The 21,490-nt window shown below is 43.8% G+C and overlaps 1 protein-coding gene across 1 annotated transcript in view; it reads right to left on the bottom strand.

The window, feature by feature from the left end:
* Nucleotides 1-20,294, bottom strand: part of arih2 (ariadne homolog 2 (Drosophila)) — a 66,683-nt gene extending 46,389 nt beyond the window's left edge. Inside the window, exons 1-2 of the mRNA XM_078209946.1 lie at nucleotides 20,130-20,294; nucleotides 7,089-7,425 (exon numbers count right to left, since the gene is read on the bottom strand). Coding sequence (XP_078066072.1) covers nucleotides 7,089-7,322 — 234 coding nt within the window. The 5' untranslated portion in view covers nucleotides 7,323-7,425; nucleotides 20,130-20,294. The remainder of the gene's footprint in view (nucleotides 1-7,088; nucleotides 7,426-20,129) is intronic.
* Between the last annotated feature and the right edge of the window lie 1,196 nt (nucleotides 20,295-21,490).

Raw genomic sequence — 21,490 nt, forward strand, 5'->3', positions numbered from 1 at the left:
GGAATCCACCATCTTTGATCCATGCCTAAACTCCATTTCCCTACCACCTATTCCATCCCCCAAGTGCTTTGTTACTCTCCAAGCCTGATCCAGAAAGTTAGTAAGCTTGGTGTCCTGACAGAGTTCAGCTTTTCACCCATCTCTTCACCACCACTAAGACAGCCTCCTTCCAACTCTCTATCATTCTTCTCTGCCCTTACCTCAGCTCACTCACTGCTAAAACACTCTTCCACACCTTTGTTACCTCTATTCAATAAATCCAATACTCTCCTCCCTGGCCCCAGAGTTACTTGCCTGGAATTGTGGCTGAAACCCATTTACATGGACGTAAAACTCAAAAGCTGGTTATTTAGCCCAACAAATTTGCACTGCTTACAGAATGTATATAATTCTATCTTCCCACCCACACCCACTCACCCTGTAACCACCTCTGCCTGTTTGGGAAGGTCTGTATCGAGGGAGAAATGGTCAGAGTTAAAAATCCACAAGTCTGATTTCTGTGCACTGGACTGAGGGGCAGGGCCTTCACATCTTAGTGATATCATTGCATTGTCTCTATTGCTCTTTCAGCTAGCTGACTTCAATCAGATTGTCAAAAGTTATAACTTTACTCCAATTAGCAAACCAGAAACAATTGGCTTTTTAAAATCAATGGGTTTTCTTACCACAAAGATATGATAGCACCTATTTGATCTGTAAACCTCAATACCCCAGCATTGTTGTTGATACTTTGCCTCACAACATGCATCAATTATTGCAGACAGAGTGTGGGCCTTTTGCCAAAGCATCTCACTCAAACCAAGGGCAGTCCAGTCAAGTGCTGGCAGAGTCGAGGCATGGGAAGAAAATGAAAGCTTACTGCAGCATTACACCAAAATCTGAGGCAAGTCATAATCTTGAGTCAGATGTCACACAGTCTGAAGGAAAAGCAACAGAATCATAGAAAATAACAGACCTCAGACATTTGTATATTTTTCCCGACGGAAGGTGGAAGAGAGAATATCCGGGGTGCGTGGGGTCCTTAATTATGCTGGCTGCTTTCGCAAGGCAGCAGGAAGCGTAGACCGAGTCAATGGATGGGAGGCTGGTTTGCGTGATGGGCTGGGCTACTTTCAAGACCCTTCGTAATTTCTTGCAGTCTTGGTCAGAGCAGGAGCCATACCAAGCTGTGATACATCCAGAAAGGATGCTTTCTATGGTGCATCTGTAAAAGTTAGTGAGAGTCATAGCTGACATGCCAAATTCCCTTAGCCTCCTGACCCAGGGATGGCATTGGTGGGCTTTAACTATAGCATTAACGTGGAGGGACTAGGACAAGTTGTTCATGAGCTGGACACCTAGAAACATGAAGCTCTTGACCATTTCCACTTCATCACCGTTGATGTAGACAGGGACATGTTCTCCTACTACGCTTCCTGAAGTTGATGACTATCTCCTTCGTTTTGTTGACATTGAGGAAGAGATTATTGTCATCGCACGATTCCCCAGATTCTGTCTCTTTCCTGTACTCTGTCTCATCATTGTTTGAGATCTGACCCACTGCAGAGGTGTCATCAGCAAACTTGAAAATCGAGTTGTAAGGAAACGGAATTTGGCCACAGTCGTAAGTATGTAAGGAGTATAGTAAACTGTGAAGATCTGACTTATCTGTAACAGCTGGGCTTATTCTCAATCTTTTATGAACAAGGGCATGACATTTAAGATTCTCCGGTCCTCCGAAACCTCCCCCAAGTCTAGAGGGGCCTGGAAAATTACATCAGCGCCCCTGCAATTTCTATTCACAGAGCATCATATAGACATGGACAAGTTGGTAGAGTGAGCAAATAGATGGAAGATGAAGTTCAATGAAGAGAAATGCGAATGAGGGGGCAGAGATTTAAAACATTTTACAAAAGAAGTGTAATGTAAAAAAAAAGCTGGAATGCATGACCTGGAAGTGAGATGGAGGCAGGTCAATCAAGGCATTACATGTTTGTTTGAATAAAAGTGTGCAGAGGTATGGGGAATAAACACGGAAATGGTATTTTTTATTCATTCATAAGACATGGGCGTTGCTGGCATTTATTGCCCATCCCTGGTTGCCCGAGGGCAGTTGAGAATCAACCACATTGTGGCGGTTCTGGAGTCACATGTAGGCCAGACCAGGAAAGGAAAGACAGATTTCCTTCCCTAAAGGACATTAGTGAACCAGATGGGTTTTTCCGACAATCGACAATGGTTTCATGGTCATCAGTAGATTCTTAATTCCAGATATTTTTTTATTGAGTTCAAATTCCATCTGCCTTGGCAGGATTCGAACCCGGATCCGCAGAACATGAAATGAGTTTCTGGATTAATAGTATAACGATGATACCACTAGGCCATAGCCACAATGCCCGTTTGGAGAGCCAGTACAAACACAGTGGCCTCCTTCTGCACCGTAACAATTCTGTGATTCTTTCAGTTTAGTATACTGTATCCACTGCCGCCTTCTACAAAGTGGAGACCATATGCAGATTAGGCCACTTATTTGCGGAACATCCCCATTCAGCCGCAAGCACAAACCTAAGCTTCAGGTAACCCGACATTTGAATTCTCCACCCCACTCGCACTGTGACCTCGCTGCCCTCAGCCTCCTACACTGCTTCAATTAAGCTCTAAGTTTGAAGAAGAGCACTTCATCTTTTGTCTCAGCCCTGTACAGCTTTCCTGATTCAATGAGAGATGAACCATTTCAGAAATAATATCTTTCCTTTCTTTGTTTATAGATTGCAGCTGTTAGTAATTCTGCTGCTCAAAGAAATTACAAAAGGTCATAAATGAAGCCCAATCCATCACGCAAACCAGCCTCCCATCCATTGACTCTGTCTACACTTCCCACTGCCTCGGAAAACCAGCCAGCATGATCAAGGACCCCACACATCACGGACATTCTCTCTTCCACCTTCTTCTGTCAGAAAAAAGATACAAAAGTCTGAGGTCACGCATCATCTGACTCAAGAACAGCTTCTTCCTTGCTGCCATCAGACTTTTGAATGGACCTACCTCGCATTAAGTTGATCTTTCTCTACACCCTAGCTATGATTGTAACATGACATTCTGCACCCTCTCGTTTCCTTCTCTATGAATGGCATGCTTTGTCTGTATGGTGCGCAAGAAACAATACTTTTCAATGTATACATATACATGTGACAATAATAAATCAAAATTGTACATCCTGCAGAAACATCTTGCGTTTCTTTAGTTTAGTATATTTATTAGTGACACAAGTAGGCTTACATTAACACTTCAATGAAGTTACTGTGAAAATCCCCTGGTCACCACACTCCTGCACCTGTTTGGGTACACTGATGGAGAATTTAGCATGGCTAATGCACCTAACCTACACATCTCTCAGACTGTGGGAGGAAACCCGAGCACCTAGGGGAAACCCACACAGACATGGGGAGAACGTGCAAATTCCGCACAGATAGCGACCCAAGCTGAGAATCGAACACAGGCCCCTGGCACTGTAAGACAGCAGTGCTAACCACTGTGCTGCCATGCTTTTATCCCATTACCATTTGTACCATCATTCTTTGTCACTCAATCTTCCACCTATCAGACCTCTCTCTTGTTCTCTCCCCCACTCCCATTTCCCCTCCTCTATACTTGCTTCATACCCCTTACATCTTTAACAAAAGGTCAACCTGAACAGGTAGCTTTTGTTTTTCTCTTTCTCCACAGATACTGTTCGGCAGGTATTTCCAATATTTTTTTAAATTCTATATTTCCAGCTTCTGCAGCATTTTGTTTTTGTATTAATACAAAGAATGAGGCCAAAGTCCCAATTCAGTATTTGACTATTTCTTAGAAATTGTGAGGGAAGCATTGCACTTGTATACACTCACTCCACACAGGTCCAATTCAGTCAATTAAGTTTTTGCACGTAATATATTAGGATTGACAGACTGAAAAATAAGTCTACAAATCATAACTGACCATCAGAGAATTGGAGAAACCAGACCATGTAAAATGGAAACAGATCAGTCACATTCTGTGGCACATATCAACCCCCACGCCCCAGAATGGTAGATTCCAGTTTAGACTTGTTCATCATTACAGAGACGTCCCAGCTCAACAACAGTAACTTGGAAAAGACATGGGGCTGTGGTCTGGCTATTCCCCATCGAGGGAAGAAAGAAAAATAGGAGGACAGTTAGCCAAGGTTCAAGAAAATATCAAAGTGGATACAATTACTTCAGACAACAAAACACATACATTTTAATTGGGGTATCACATCATAAAGACATTCCTCCAATACAGAGTCCCCATAAATTGACATATTATATTTGATCATTGGCAACCTGGAACCTGCTTATATCACAATTCCGAAGTATTAGAAATTAGAAAAGTAAACTAAATTGTAAACGCAAAATTCTGAAGGGGCTTGACAGAGTAGACATTGAGGGGTTGGAGGAACTACAACCTGGATTTACAGAGGTGGAGGTCAATAGTCTCAGGATAGGACTGGAGACAATCATTTAGCACAAAGAAGGGACACTCTATTCACTCAGATTGCTGTAAACCTCTAGAATTCTCTACTCCAGAGTGATGTGGATGTTCCACAGAGTACATTCAAGGCCAAAACTGACATATTTTTGATCTTTCTGGGAATTAAGGGAAATGGGGAGCAGTTAGGAAAGTGAAACAGAGGCAGGTGGTCAGTACTGAATGGTGAAGCTGCTCCTGCTCCTCATGTTCATTTATGTCAACTTGAAAAGGAAGAGGGGAAAACGGGGAAAGAGTTGAAATATTTCAACCAATCTTTTGTGATCAAGAAAAGCTGGTTGGAGTCACTGTAATGTTAAGGCCACTACTTTGCTATTGTAGGTAGGAATGACAAGGAAATGACAAGGAAATCACAACATACATAATCCTGAGAATACTGATAGAAAACTCCAAGTTCCAGAATCACCACAGCCCTGTAAATGACACCATAACTTGGTCCTGTATCAACCTGTAAATCTTTCCAACATACATCAATGGCAGGCAATAAGAACAATGAACTGGCTGCCAGTGTGATGGAAAAGATACTGGAGCCTCTACTGTTATTATACATAGCTCCGTTCTACAACATGCTTGTAAAAGTATACGCTTCCACGGTAAATCTGGCTCTTTTGGGAGCCAGGATCTAGAGTATTCTCTGATATCTCATTTAAAAATTAAACATACTTTGGCAACGCCACTGATCATAATGGCCCAAATTTTGTGGTATTAATGATGGTGAAACTATTACGCATTCGCCATTGTTACCAATCCAAAACTGGCAGCAATATCCAGAGTCAACATATCCGCAATCAAACATGGAAATCCAAAAATTGCTGTCACGGATTCTTCGCTTCTCCGGAAGGCACACCACTGATGTCCTCTCCCAAATGATAACCAATTAGAAATCACTGAACTAACTGGAACTTCCTTTTTATGGTTCAAGTCTTGCTATAACCCCTGAAAAAGTGAGGCCCTGCTGAATAAGGTGGAACTGGATTTTTAAATGACATACTAAATTGATCATTCCTGCCAAAGTATCTGTCTGGTCCTGAAAATTAATTCTGTGCTGATGGATTGCCAAACTTTTCCATGATTAAAAAATGTTCCTTTTATATTGTAAAAGGTGCATGATATTTTGGCTTCTGCATATCCAAATCATTAATTCCATAAAATTTTAATTAAAAACATGAGGACCAACTGTATTTGTTTCCTGGCTTGCTGTCACTAAAAGTAGGATTGGCTACTTGCCCAACTTGATGATATCCGGAAACGTGCAGTACCTCTGGATTGGCACTAAATTTAAACTAACAGAAAGGGGAAACCCACACAGAAATCGTTTGATCTTTGGGGCAATGTTTTTAAAGAGGTCAGCAGTGAGCAGTCACTTCGCCATTGGGTCAATACTGCCATTAGAAGGGCAAGACTTTTAAAATTCATCCTCGAGGTGTGGATGTTTCTGGCAAGTCTTGCATTTATCATCCATACCCTAACAACAGAGTGAATGACATACTAGGCCACTTCAGAGGACTATTAAAATTCAAATATGTTGGTGTGGAACCAGAGAGACACGTGGGCCAAACTGGACAAGAATGGCCTTCCCCAAAGTACATTGGTGAACCAATTAGGTTTTTATGGTCATTGCAATCTCATTACTGACAACACTTTTTTTTATTCTCAACGCTTTTTAATGTGAATTCAAAATTTGCCAACTGTCATGGTGGGGTTAGAACTCTCATTCTTCATATTATTGGTCCAGTAACATGACCACTACACAACTGAGCCTTCACCACAGCACTCGACTTTGACAATATAATCTCGGGTTGCAACAAACAGAATCATATACCATTATTTACAGTGAACAAAATAACTGGTTTAATCCGATTTTACTGTTCCTGAACATCTAATTGATGTCATTTAATCGCAAGTCCAGAATAAGCATTCAAGAAACACAAAACGTGCATTTTCAAACATTTCAACTCAAGGCAAAAAGTGATTAAGCATGACCAGACTAGGGGTTAGATGTGGTTTTATACTTAGAGGACAAAATTACTGATAGACAGGCAAAGCGCCAGGAGTAGAACTAACTGGAAAGTCTTTCATGGAGCTGGTACAGGCATGACGGGTTGAATGGTTCATTCTATGCTGTAGGATTGCAATCACATGCAAGGTCACCACTTCAAGACAAGGGGACAGCACAAAGTAGTCCTGCCTGCTCTTCCACTGATGGCTGTTTCCTAGAGACAGCTATTGCAAACGATGCATGCACGGGCATCGCATGAGGACAGGAATCAACTTGAACAACGTGTGGTCGAATACCCTGCCAACACCGATTTAGTCCATACATGACTAAGTGCGAGCTGGGTTGCTGCCATCCAAAACATTACACCGCAGCACGAGTTAGTGAAGGAAAGAAAATTTACAAAATGGAAAGGAGACTGGTAACAATTTTGCTCAAATTCAAGTTAACATAAGTTCCTGTAACTTGTGTTCAAGTTCTTCTACTTCTTGAAAGTAGGGGCCTAACATTTGAAATGGTCTAAGTTGTATCATTTGTCAGAAAGATGTCCTGATCTGCTTACCTTCAGAGTATCTGCCATGGTGTCAACTTGTTCATTTAGGACATTCTCCGACTCCTTGTATGACAGGCATGTGAACTGATATTCCTCTGGATCAAAAGAGTCTGCACCTTGCTGCTCCACGTCACTGTCCACCCCTTCATAATAGGCACTCATATCACCCTGATCTTCCTCCTCAGAGTCTCCATTATATTCATCATTACTGTCAGAACTCTGGCTATTCATATCCACCGACATGGTCACAGTTGAGAGAATTCAACAAAAACTTTACCAAACCCAACAAAATGCAGTATTTACAAAGTCAGCAGTCACTTTGCCTCTTCAACGGTCTTCTGAATGACTGTAAAAAAATCAAAAACAATTGAAACTATTAACAAATGAAAGTTAACCACAACATTACAAAACTCTGATCACCCTCCCTCCTCTCCTGAAAGCATGCTCTACGCTGCAATAAGGTTCTTGGCCCTTCAACCAACCCTCCCCCAACTCCTCAATCTTGTAATCCAAAGGATTAAATGAATTTGCAAACGCAGTACAATACGCAGTGGTTAAATGAGGATACCAACAGCTGCACGCCTCATGCAAGATGCTCATTTGGGAGGAACAAAATCTCTAACTTTAATTCTTAATTAAATTGAGAGATTACTTGTGGATTTCAAGCTTTTTACAACGAGAGGATCGTGGGTTAAAGTCTGGCTCCAGAAACTTCAGCACTTGATCTATGTACACTTATGTGCCATGCTGAGGGAGGGCTGCACCATGAGGCCTTTTCCACCTGATCAGATCCATGTTAACGACCACATGGTCTTAACTGAAGAGCAAAGTGTTCTGTTTCTTGGCCAACATTCAGCCGTCCACTTGCTGTGTGCAAAGTTGACAGCTAAGTTCACTTATTCAATGGTGACTGCTCTTCAAAAAGTAATTCGTGAAAGCACTCCAAGACATCCTGAGGATGGAAAGTGTACTTATAAATTCAAGTTCTGAATAGCCCAGTTACATTTGAGATGAAGCTGGTTCAGGGCATAAGGGAGAAAGGAAGGATACAAGGACAAATTGATAGGGTGGAAATGTGGTAAGGTGGGAGGAGGTTGAACAGAAACACTGACATAGACCAGTTGAGCCAATGACATGTTTCTGTTCTGTACTCTGTGATGGTCAACATGAATGACAAAAATTGCAATCTTGCTGCAAAAATTCTGCTAAACAATCAGACTTCAATCCTGATTTATTAGCTCTCTGAAGATTAACACACTGCTTGGTATGATTGCAAACCATCTATACCACATTCCTGGCATATTGCATAGAATCCCTAATGCAGAAGGAGGCCATTCGGCCCATCGAGTCTGCACAACCACAATCCCACCAGGACTTATCCCCGTAACCCCACATATTTACCTTGTTAATCCCCTGACACTAGGGTCAATTTAGCATGGCCAATCCACCTAACCCACACACCTTTGGACTGTGGGAGGAAACCGGAGCACCCGGAGGAAACCCATGCAGACACGGGGAGAATGTGCAAACTCCACACAGACAGTGACCCGAGGTTGGAATTGAACCTGGTCCCCGGCACTGAGAGACAGCAGTGCTAACCACTGTGCCACCATGGCCACCCATATGTTCAGTGAATCGGTCTCATGGCGCAGCAGGTTCGAATTCAACAATTCGATTGACGGCCTCGAGGCTGAGGAAAAGGTGACGAAAAATAAAATTGGCTAGACATTCTGTTCCTGATCACCATTTATACGAAGGTAGTCAAACAGCATCAAAGCAAAGATCGGATTTTGGTTGAACATCCCAAAATCATTTGGATTAAATTATTTTACAATTTATTTTAGTCTCAGAATCAGTATGGGGAAACTTTAGAAAGAAAGTCACTTGCAAAATCAAACAACGATTAATTACATTATATTTAGCTGAGCTTGCAAGATACTGACAGGCTGTGACAACATTTCTGTATAGATTAATGATGTCTATGTGAAATTTATGCTCCTCTGCACTGGTGAGCTTTTTACCTCGACTGGGATTTCTATAAACATACTGCTGATACGAATTTGATTTTTTGTCAACTTTTCCTCAGCCTTGAGACCGTCAATCCAATTGTTGAATTCGATTTACACTAATTTGGAGCTCTGAGAATATATCGATGTAACACTAACTTGAGGACTGGATCTGGACAGAGCATCTTCACATATTCAATATCAGGACAAGGGCAGCAGACAAATGGGCACATCACCGCCAAGCCACACACAATCCTGATTTGGAACTGCATCTCCATTCCTTCACTGATGTTGGATCAAATTCCTGGAATTCCCTTCCTAACAGCACTGTGGGTGCATTTGTACCACATGGACTGGAGGGGTTCAAGACAGCAGCTCACCACTAACTATGGGGCAAGGAAGTGGCATAGTCATTGGGCTCATAATCCAGACACCCAGGGTAATGCCCTGAGGTTCCGGGTTCAAATCCTGCCATCTGGAATTAAAGGTCAAACGATGACGAATGAAACCATTGTTGATTGTTATAAAAACCCATCTGGTTCACTGATGTCCTTTAGAGAAGGAAATCTGTCATCCTTACCTGGTCTGGCCTACATGTGACTCCAAATCCACAGCTATTTGGCTAACTCTTCACTTCAAGGGCAATTAGGGATGGACAATACATGTTGGCCTTGCCAGCAATACCCATGTCCTATGAATTAATAAAACAACCTTGGAGACAATTAGGGATGAGTAACCAATGCTGGCCTTGCTAGCAACAAAACAAAGAAAAGACTATCTTCACCTTGCCTTACAGGAAAACGTGAAGATGACACTTTTTTTAAATGCAAGCCAAGGACTGGAACAGCAGTGCTACTGCTCTTTTCACATGATGGGAATAGCCTCCACTAGGATGGACAAATTGGTTATCCACGTGGTGGCCTTCAGAGATGCCAATGAGGTGTTGGAGTGAGGTGCCTCCCAGAGTGATGTGATGCGCTCCATGCTCTGCGACTCATGGCAACAATCACACTTCAGGTTGACCCTTGCCTTCCACTCACAGAAAATGGCTGCATCAATCACCTCCAGTGAAGATTCAGCTCGAGTGTTGTCCAGTGTTCAAATGAGATCAAAACTAGGAACCCCTGCTGTTCAGTCAACGATACAGTGCTGGTTCTTTATTCATGTACTCCAAGAGTCCATCCATCTGGATAATTGGCTTCTATCAGCTGCTGTTTTCCAGAATGGTTGGTGCTATTTTAAGCATTTTCTCGGTGGATTTTTCAAGTCGTGAATGTTCATGCCTTGTTACATTTCACCGAGCGTGATGGCATTGCAGTAAATGGCAGGTGGGGAAAAGTGGGACACTACAGGGAGTTACAGCTGGAATGGATTTAAACATCCCTGACACTGTCCCCACATCAGCTATTTGCTACATGTCCACCACCTCTTGTGGCAGCTCCAAGACGAGGAGGCAGAATAGTACTCAGCGGCAGAGTAAACCAGGGCCACCACTACAGTACAAGGTGTCATGGACTCTGTTTCCCCCGATGTTCCTGTGACCTTCTAGACCAGGTTCAACGTGGTTTTTACCTTGTTAATGCCAGCCATAAAGCGAGTGAGATTCTTGGCCAGGATGGCAGAAGGGTATCCTGGGTGGGAGTCATGAGTAAGTCACCTTCTGTGGAGTTCTGCATTAGCAACATTATTGTTTAGATGGAACAGTTGCCTTTTCTGGATCAGGGCAGAGGCACCACAAGTCCTAGGAGGGTCAAGTCACAGGTCAGCACTCTACATAGCTCCTCTGGCATCGATACCGGTGTCAGCAGTGGTCATCTGTATAGATAAACCTCTGGGATTTTATGCAGAACACATCTGCCCTGGCGTGGAGACATCAAAAAAGACCAATGCTATGGCAGACCATTGTTGAGATCCATGTTCAGCAGGTCCCAGCATGAAGGTAAACTCAGAACTCTGGGTCACTGGTTAAGGCGTCAGGAAGCATAAATATTTTGGGGCACAGAATGACTGCTGAAAGCTCCAGTCTCAAGCCTTTGCACCAGGCAGTGGTATATGTCAATGGCAACTCTATAAAGGCAGTTCCAGACTGCAGCTGCTTCTTGAACCCTGTCACAATGTTTGTAGTGAGTGTAAGGAGCATAGCGATCAGAGAGGCTTCTTCTTTGAAGTCAAAAGTTCCTAAGATATAGGAGAAATAGGCCATTCAGCCCATCAAATCCGCTCCGCCATTCGATCATGGCTGATATGTTCATCCCCATTACCTTTCAACCCATTACCAATTAAAAATCTATCTAACTCCTCCTTAAATTTACTCACTTAGTCTATTTGCTTGTTTGACAGAGTAGCTTCTAAAACCAGTTTTATTTGAATAGGGACAAGCCATTCAACCACCTTCTAGACCATAGACAGCTTTTGAGTTCGTGGGCTGGTTTTTCTGGGTTTACTGTGGCAACGACTTTGGCATGGCACCAAAATTCTGGAAATACTCCAGCGTCAAGGACGTTGGAGATGAGCCAATGACATACTACACATTGTCTCCCTGCACATGCTTGTTCAAAAACTTGTTAGCTAATATCATCAAGACCATGACTGAATGGTCAAAAGCAGCAGCAACTTCATTCAAAAGCAAAAATGGCTCAAAATTCACAATTTTTCAGTCACAACCGTTTCCCCTCAACATGCACCATTTGCAATTTTCAGTGAGCTGAAATGAAGTTGTTTGCTGGACCGATGCAAGTTCGCTCGATTCATTTGCCCTCTCTTCTACGTTGCTGCGCTCAAAAATGAGACATCCATAGGTGGTTAAACGTAGAGGAACATTGCCCTCTAAATTGTCCATCTCTATTCGACCTCAAAAGCGCAATACACTCAGATGATATTTCCCTGCACTGCAACCCCACCCCCCACCCCTTAAAAATCATCCCAGGATAGGAGTGGGACTAGAAACTCAGTGCCAAAGTCTCTCTGCTTTAATGCTGTGGCTCAATATCTGCCAGAGAAAGCCTAGATTTCACGCAGGCCCTTTACACAAGGAAGAGACTTCCATCCAATTGGCCACGGTTGAATCAGCATTCTGATCTCTGAAGACGAAAATCCACTGCAACAATCATATAATTTGACGACAAATGATATATTAGCCGAAGTCTAAGAGAAAGGATTAACAGTCTGCTGCTTTTCTCTTGAGAGAATGATAGGCTGAACAGTGCCCTTTAAGATTCTGAAAGGGTTTGTCAGAGTAAATGTAGAGGATGGATGAGATCAGGGCCAGGGGTCATAATACAAGAAAATCCCCAAGAAATCCAATCAGAATTCAGGAGAAACTTCTTCACCCAGAGAGTGGTTAGAATGCAGAACTCATTACCACAAGATGTTGAGGTGCAGAGCACAGATACATTTTACGGCAAGCTACATAAGCACGAGGGAAAAAGGAATAGAAGGACATTTGGGGTGGAATAGTGGTTAGCACTACTGCCTCACAGCACTAGGGACCCAGGTTCAGTTCTAGCCTTGAGTGACCGTCTGTGTGGAGTTTGCATGTTCTCCTTGTACGCGCTTGGGTTCCTCCAGATGCTCCGGATTCCTCCCAGTCTGAAGATGTGCAAGTTACGTGGATTGGCCATGCTAAATTGCCCATGAGACCCAAGATATGTTAGGAAGATTAGCAGGGATGGGGTGGGCCTGGATAAGATGCTCTATTGAAGAATCGGTGTAGACTTGATGGGCCAAATGGCCTCTTTCTGCAATGTAGGAATTCTATGACATGTTGATGGGAGTGAATGAAGAGGGCGAGAAGAGATTTGCATGCAGCATAAACATCAGAGTGAACCTAATGCATAAAATGGCAGGCTTCTGCACTGGTAATACTTTCTAATAAATATGTCCTAATATGAATTCAGGTATCAAGAGAAGAAGCGTAAAACGTGGCAGGAATGACTGGTCACTGAAACCATCTCCGCTTGCATTGCTTTGGTCCACGTGCAAGATCCATGTCTTCCTTCCTGCGTTGGTGTCAAAAATCAAGTACTGATGTATACCAAACACATTCAACATGCCATTGATGGCACAGACAGAAAACATGCTTTGAGGAGCTTAATTCAATTGACAACTGATCAATATATTTATAATTCTTGTCCATCTGTGAAGACATTTCAGTGAAGCACTGCTGCCAGAGGAGATGGTGGAAGCAAGCACATTCGCAACATTTAAGAGGCTTGTGGATGGGTACACAAATAGGGAGGAATAGAGGGATACGGACTGAGTAAGGGCAGAAGGTTTTTTTTTGTAGTTTAGATAGGGCATTGTGATCGACACAGGCTTGGAGGGCTTAAGGGCCTGTTCCTGTGCTGTAGTTTTCTTTCTTCATATGGATTAGCATGGTCTCCAGTTTAATCCCTAACTGAACTAAACCGGGCCATTGGCAGGGGCCTGTTCCTGGGTGCCGGATTTAGAAAAAAAAAGAAGTGGGCTGGGGTCTTCTTCCTGGTCGTCACCCAGTCAACAGTGCTTGTGTGGGGGTGCAGGACCCGCCTCAACTGTAATGCTCGTCCAGTCAAACAGCTGGCCAATGATCACTATTGGAGCTCCTGTTCAAAGGATGCTGCTTTGCTAACATCGGGGATGAGAGTCACAAACCAGATCAGAATTAATCTCTGGGGGAAAAAGGAAGGAGAATAACACTGGCACAAAATTAAAGCATAGTAAAGGAATGTGCAGGATGGGACAGAATGTTAATTGCTGAGTAATCAAAAATTAAAATTACATTTATAAGTCTCATTCAACCTTGCATTATTTAATACATTCACACCTCCTTTATCTTGAAATATGTCGAGGAATTAACAAATTACTAGCAAATAAACATTAGTTTGATATGTATCCCTGGAATTAATAAAATATACCTGTACCACCATAGTTTACTGACTTTCTCATTAAACTATAACCCAGCCCCACGTCAGGGGCTAGTCTCATAAATATGTCCACCTTCCAACATTACAACACAAATTCATTTGTTCACTCGTTCATCCACTGATGAATTGCTTTGATGACAAGAAGTTCTGCATCTCTATGCAACAAGCAGTAAAAATAACTTAGGACTTTGACATAACCTATTTTTTTTTCCAAGTGATAGCAATAGTCCCCAAACAGCAAAGGCTGCAGGGATGAAGAATTCAACTCAAATGCAGCCTTTATCTCTATTTAAGCTTCAACTAGAATCCAATCAAAGCTAGGACAGAACTTGGAATACGTCACATTCCCCTCTCCCTCGGTCTATTTTAAACTCCTGGTGCTCCTGTTTCCTCCCACAGTCTGAAAGACATGCTGGTTAGGTGCACTGATCCGAACAGGCGCCGGAGTGTGGCGACGAGGGGAATTTCACAGTAACTTCATTGCAGTGTTAATGTCAGCCTTACTAGTGACTAATAAATAAACTTGATTTTAAAGCTCCATTCAATCTTTTCTGGCCAAGTTTATAGCCGCCTCTCAAGTCACTGATTCATGCTGGTCCAGGCCGGATGGTGCAGGTCAGATGGCAGCCATTTGCTGTTGATGGGAAAGAACTTTTCATACTTCTGTAACATCTTTCACAGTAAAGTATTTTTGAAGTGACTAGGGGTACAGCAACCAGTTTGCACACAGCAAGCCTCCACAAGCAGCAAAATGAAAATGATCAATCTGTTTTAGTGATGCAGCTCAAGGGGTAATTATTGGCCTAGGGCAGCGTGGAGAACTCTGCTACTCTCGTTCAAGCTGATACTGTGGAATCTTGTGCACTCACCCAAGAGAACAATCAGGATCTTGGTTCAAAGATAGAATGATACCTCCAACAATGCAGCACTCTGTCAGTACTACACTGAAGTGACAGCCTACATTTTGTACTCAGATTCTGGAGTGGGACTTGAACCCACAACCTGCTGACTCACTCGGGCTGAGTGCTACTGACTAAACCATGGCTGGCACTGTGTTTGAATTACCATACTTAACTTGGAGATCTAAACAGCAAGAGCGACCAGGTCACTTTATTCTGGAGGTACATTAGAATCAAATCTTGCCTGGATCTCCATGTCACAATACGGTGCTTGCCAACATGGATCATTGGACTACAATCAGAACCATGGTTTCCCCCGTCCCGGGCCCAGAATTGAGGCCAAATATACTGCCAGGGCATCGAACAATTGTTGAGACCAAGGATCAAACTTGCCTAAAGCCGACTTAACTAAAGAACTCCAAATGCACAATTAAAACTTTAGTTAAAAATAGGTAAAGCTACATGATTCTATTGGATAATGCAGCATTAAGAAAAACAAAAATGCGAAGTATTTCATATATGGTCAGAAGCGAGATTACATTGCCTTTCCCAGCATGCTCAGTTCCAATCCCTTTGTGGGAACGTATCAAAAAGAGGGAAGCACTTATCCTTTTATGGAAAAGAGGGGAAAGTGAGACACACAAATGACCAAAGGTTGACACCATCTCACAACAGCTGAACAGAAAGCAAGATCTCTACAAGTGCTGGGAACATAGCACCTAGACAGAGGGAAGAGGACCTGTACTTTAGAGTATGTAGCAAATATAACTCCAGTCCATGGCTGTGTGTTCCAAACTAGCTCCCCCACAGCTCTCCAAGTCATTCAGTCAGCCTTATATTTTATTCTTCTCACTCAGACTTAACTTCCCCTAAAATATATCCAAGTTATTTGTCTCAACAACTGATCTCTGCCGACGACATACTCCAGGTGAAGATCTTCCCCCAAGTTCCCTATTGGATTAATCAGTGACTTTCTTACATTTATAGCCCCGAGTTTTGGTCTTCCCTCAAAATTGGAACATCTCCATGACTACCCTACCAAATCCCTTGCATAATATCAAGACCGACTCTGTCAGGTCACCGCTCAGCCTTCTCGCTTTTAGAATGGCCTACTCCTGTTCCCAACTCCTATGTTCCTATATGTTAAAGCACAAAATAGCTTACACCCAAGCTGAATTTCTGCATCAATCTCCTCTAATTCATGGAAATCATAGAAACCCTACAGTGGACCGAATGGCCTCCTTCTGCATCGAGTCTACACCAGCAACAATCCCACCCAGGCCCTATCTTCGTCACCCCACATATTTACCCCGCTAATCCCTCTAACCTACACATCCCGGGACACCAAGGGGCAATTTAGCATGGCCAATCAGCCTGACCCGCACATCTTTGGACTGTGGGAGGAAACCGGAGCACCCGGAGGAAACCCACGCAGACACAGGGAGAATGTGCAAACTCCACACAGACCGTGACCCAAGCCAGGAATCGAACCCAAGTCCCTGGAGCTGTGAGGCAGCAGTGCTAACCACTGTCACCATGCCGCCCAATTCTTTAATGAAACAGATGAAATCTTATTCAAAGGTCTATCAGGGCCCGAGGTCATGGTTTGGTCAAATTCCAATACTTTTATAGCATAATCAGTAGACATGCCAGACAACTCAACACTCGAACAACCATGCATTTATAAAACCTGAAGTATGCGAAATACACCAGATCACGTAATTAATCACGCACCTCAAAACGCAGACAGAAATCCTGATCCTTGTGATGCTCAGATTTCAAGTCAGGTCACAGATCAAAATACTCAAAATAAACCAAAGGCCAAACTTGCATGTTTGTCCACGATTGCAATGGCACCCGTACCCTGAAGAAAATCTAACAAACCACATCAATTGCTGGTTCTCAGCATCTCAGGTGAAACCAGACTCTCAACTAGCACCCGACAGTTGTACACTACAGGGTGGAAAAACAAGCACTCTTTTGATGTTGTTGACACGGCCATCAGTAACGCCCAAATAATGTACAATGTACAGAACAATGAAAACTGAAACGGGAGCATGGGTAACATTCAAGAATTGCACAGAGGATGAAAAACTAGATGCTGAAACAACCACAAATTAAAAATTTGATATTTGTATTAAACTCAACATTCAGTTAGTCATGCCAACAATCGACAAAACCAACAGAAGAAGAACTATAAAAACTCACAGCAGAATACAAGAGTGGAAAAATCACATTCAGGCCGTATATGACTCTGGTCTGACTGTTTTAAATGGTATTCATAGCAGAAAAATACCCGAGTCTTCTGCTTTCTTGTGAAAAAAAGCCACAAGCTTGTGTCATATTTCCTGATATTTCACCAGTATTGTTCTAGCCACAGACAATCCCAAATTTAAGGACCAATAGCCATTTATATAGTGCCTTTTACATCAGGACATGCCAGAAGGATCAGGACCATTCTGAAGCCGGATTATCCTGGGAAACCGCACAAGATTCCAAATTTCCTTTGCAGTCATAAAGCTAAATCTGAGTATTTTCTCTCTCTCACCCCCTCAATGCCTGCCATCTCGAGGGTCCAATGATCTCCCAGCCAGCCTCCCAACCTTGATAATCTTCAATTCACTCAAACTCTGCAGCCATTCCCCTCTCCCATCACCCTCATTTCATTTACCTACATTCGGCCCAAGTTGTCCAATGCTTCCCATTTAAAACTCTTATCCATGTGTTTAAATCCCCACATGGTTGTGCTGCTCTCTAACCTGCTACAAACCCCATTGCCAAACTCTCTGCTGATGTGTCGTGTCTCTTAAGAACACCCCACCCAGTCAATTCAACCTTGGCAACAGTACCTTCAGTCACTTACAGTCATTCGCTGTCAAGCATGTAGCGAATTACCTGATATCAGCAATTAACCTGTCAGAAGGCAGGAGGGGTGGAAGGTGGAGCGGCACAGTGGGGCAGCATAGTGGCACAATGGTTAGCACTGCTATCTCATGGCGCCAGGGACCCAGGTTCGATTCCAGCCTTGGGTCACTGTGTGCACTTTGCACATTCTCCCCGTGTCTGCATGGGTTTCCTCCAGCTGCTCCAGTTTTCCCCCCACAGTCCAAAGATATGTAGGTTAGGTGGATTGGCCATACTAAATTGCCCCTTAGTATTCAAAGATGTGTAGGTTAGATTAGCCATGGTAAATGTGTGGGGTTACGGGGATAGGGTGGGAAAAGCACCCAAATAGGGCACTCGGTCAGAGAGAGTCGATGCAGACTCGATGGGCCGAATGGCCACCTCCTGCACTGTAGGTTTTCTATGGAATAACAATACAGTCTGGCTGGGTGAACTGTAATGGCAATAATGGAGCTGCAATGCTGCTGTGCGGTGACAAGCCCACCACACACTAACGGCAGCCATTTGGTCTGACCATCTGAATCAGGTGTTGTATCCCAGTGACTAGGAAAACTTGCAATGGAGTAGTGAAGAAAAGTGGGAAGGAGGGGACAAAAACAATTTCTCAACACAGGCTTACATTCTTCACAAACTAACCATGTCATACTGCATTCATGAATTATCTTGGAAATCAGCCAATGATAAAACAGGAATTGAAATCAGATACTGAAGCAAAATTAGTTTCCACGAAATTCTTACAAAGCATAGCCCGTCACCACTGATCAAGGATCCATCTGCAAATGTTAACCCATCTGGCCACTTTTCAGATGCTCCGTGTAACATTTAACGTTTATTTATTAGTCACCAGTCGGCTCACATTCACACTGCAATGAAGTTAGTGTGGAAAACCCCCTAAAACATCGTTAACTGATAAATCTGCTGTCTACTTACCGCACTGATGCAATGGTACAGTAGACATTAAAACATCACATTGTTGGGCAACACACAAGAGACCAGTGACAGTGAAAACAGCTTTTCTTGCAACAAAGCACTTTCTCTGTCATCCAGCTGAGACGATGTAGAGTTAGATTAATTAATGCTGTTGATATTGCCATCATAAATACTTCCTGACAATGTTCGGTGGTATTACTGCTGCTTATATCATTGCTGCTGCAGACATTGTGGGTATTTGTGGTATTCTGCCCACCAACTATTAGATGCATCACCAGCCAGCCATCTGATTATGACTAGAATTAGTGCAACTGAATATTATTACAACTCGAGTTCTTTAACACACTTATAGGCATCAGTGCTGCTTGTTACTCTAGTCAATACTGCTGATTAATATCAATCCTCTATTTAATATTGCCATCTTTCACCCACTGTTCAATTTCAATAACTGATGTTACTCTGAATAACACTGCCATGTTACTACTACTGCAACTATCGCTCTACTAGTTAATGCTGGTTATTGTATCAGTTAACAATGTTAGTGCCTATTTTAGTTAATAAGATTATTGATGTGCTTAATCTGAGTCACAAATGTTCCTGGGCTCAGTTACTGTAATTAATGCTGATTGTTAACTAGAGCAACTGGAAATTGCAGTGTTAACACAAGGCACAACTCACTGGTCTGGTTAAAGCGAAAACCGCTTATTACTTTGGTTGCTGGTTTGGCTCCTTGCTACTCTAGTTAATGCTGGTTATAGTATCAGTGGTTAACAATGATGGTGCCTATTTCAGTTAATAACATTATTGATGTGGATAATCCTAGCTACCAATGTCCCTGGGGCTCGGTTATTGTGATTAATGCTGGTTATCAATGATATTTTACCACGTATTAACTAGAATAACTGGCAGCAACAGTGTTAACAATGAACGCACAAGTTACTGGGACCATTTATTACCTTGGCTGTTGGTTTGATTTGATTTGTCACATGCATCAGTATATAGTACAAGTATTGTTTCTTGCGCGCTGTATTACCTTGGTTGCTGGTTTGGCTCCTCGTTATTCTAGTTAACTCTGGTTAGAAATAATATGGTATTAACGCAATAGGTGTTCACTAATCTAGTTATGGACTGGTTAATCCCAGTTGCTAGTATTGCTGGTTTATTATTCTGGTTAACACTAGTTATTGGTAACTAACTCTCTGAAGCTGGGTTATTTCACACTGGGGCCAGTCTCTCTCCCCTGGCCCGCGGGAGCTTCGAGCTCTTGGTGCTCCCGCTCCCCGGCGCTCAGAGCCCGGCTCCCGGCCTTACCCAGCCGGCTGTCCCGGGGCCTGACGCCTGGCGCTCTCTGTCTTGCGCCTTCCCTCCCCCGGTTGGGCTCTCGGTGCCCCCGCTCCCCGGCCTTACCGGGCTGCGTGTGTGTCCCGGAGGCTGCGGCCTGGCGGCACTCTCGGGCCCTGCCTCTCTCTCTCTCTCTCTGTGTCCCGGGGATCGGCGGCCCGGGAAACGCAGCGCGAACGGAACTTGCAGCACCTCCCCCGTCACTTCCGGGGCACCGCAAACCGGAAACACAATCATGCATGCAGCCCAGTGTCAATCCTAAACGATGCATGCAGCCCACTGTTAATCTTGAGCGATGCATGCAGCCCAGTGGCAATCCGGAACGATGCATGCAACCCAGTGACAATCCAAGGCGACGCATTCAGCCCAGTGACAATCCAGAGCGATGCATGTAGCCCAGTGACAATCGTGAGCGATGCATGCAGCCCAGTGACAATCCGGATCGATGCATGCAACCCAGTGACAATCCAGAGCGACGCATGCAGCCCAGTGACAATCCCTAGTGACGCATGCAGCCCAGTGACAATCCTGAGCGATGCATGCAGCCCAGTGGCAATCCAAAGTGTTGCATGCAGCCCAGTAACAATCCCTAGCGATGCATGCAGTCCAGTGACAATCCCCAGTGACGCATGCAGCCCAGTGTCAATCCTGAGCGATGAATGCAGCCAGTGACAATTTAGTGATGCATGCAGGCCAGTGACAATCCCTAGTGACGCATGCAGCCCAGTGACAATCCAGAGCGATGCATGCAGCCCAGTGTCAATCCAGAGCGATGCATGCAGCCCAGTGACAATCCAAAGCAATGCATGCAGCCCAGTGACAATATTGAACGGTGCATGCAGCCCAGTGTCAATCCAGAGCGATCCATGCAGCCCAGTGACAATACCTAGAGATGCATGCAGCCCAGTGTCAATCCAGAGCGATGCATGCAGCCCGGTGTCAATACAGAGGGATGCATGCAGTCAAGTGTCAATCCAGAGCGATGCATGCAGCCCAGTGACAATCCGGGACGATGCATGCGGCCCAGTGACAATGCCTAGCGATGCATGCAGCCCAGTAACAATCGCTAGTGACGCATGCAGCCCAGTGTCAATCCTGAGCGATGCATGCAGCCCAGTGACAATCCAAAGTGACGCATTCAGGCCATTGCCAATCGTGAGCGATGCATGCAGCCCAGTGTCAATCCAGAGCGATGCATGCAGCCCAATGACAATCCAGAGCAATGCATGCAGCCCACTGGCAATCCGGAACGATGCATGCAGCCCAGCGACAATCCCTAGCGATTCATGCAGTCCAGTGATAATTCCTACTGATGCATGCAGCCCAGTGTCAATCCAAAGCGATGCATGCAGCCCAGTGACAATCCAGAGCGATGCATGCAGCCCAGTGTGAATCCAGGGTGAAGCATGCAGCCAAGTGACAATCCC

This window comes from Mustelus asterias, chromosome 3, assembly GCF_964213995.1.
Source record: "Mustelus asterias chromosome 3, sMusAst1.hap1.1, whole genome shotgun sequence".
NCBI classification, from domain to species: domain Eukaryota; kingdom Metazoa; phylum Chordata; class Chondrichthyes; order Carcharhiniformes; family Triakidae; genus Mustelus; species Mustelus asterias.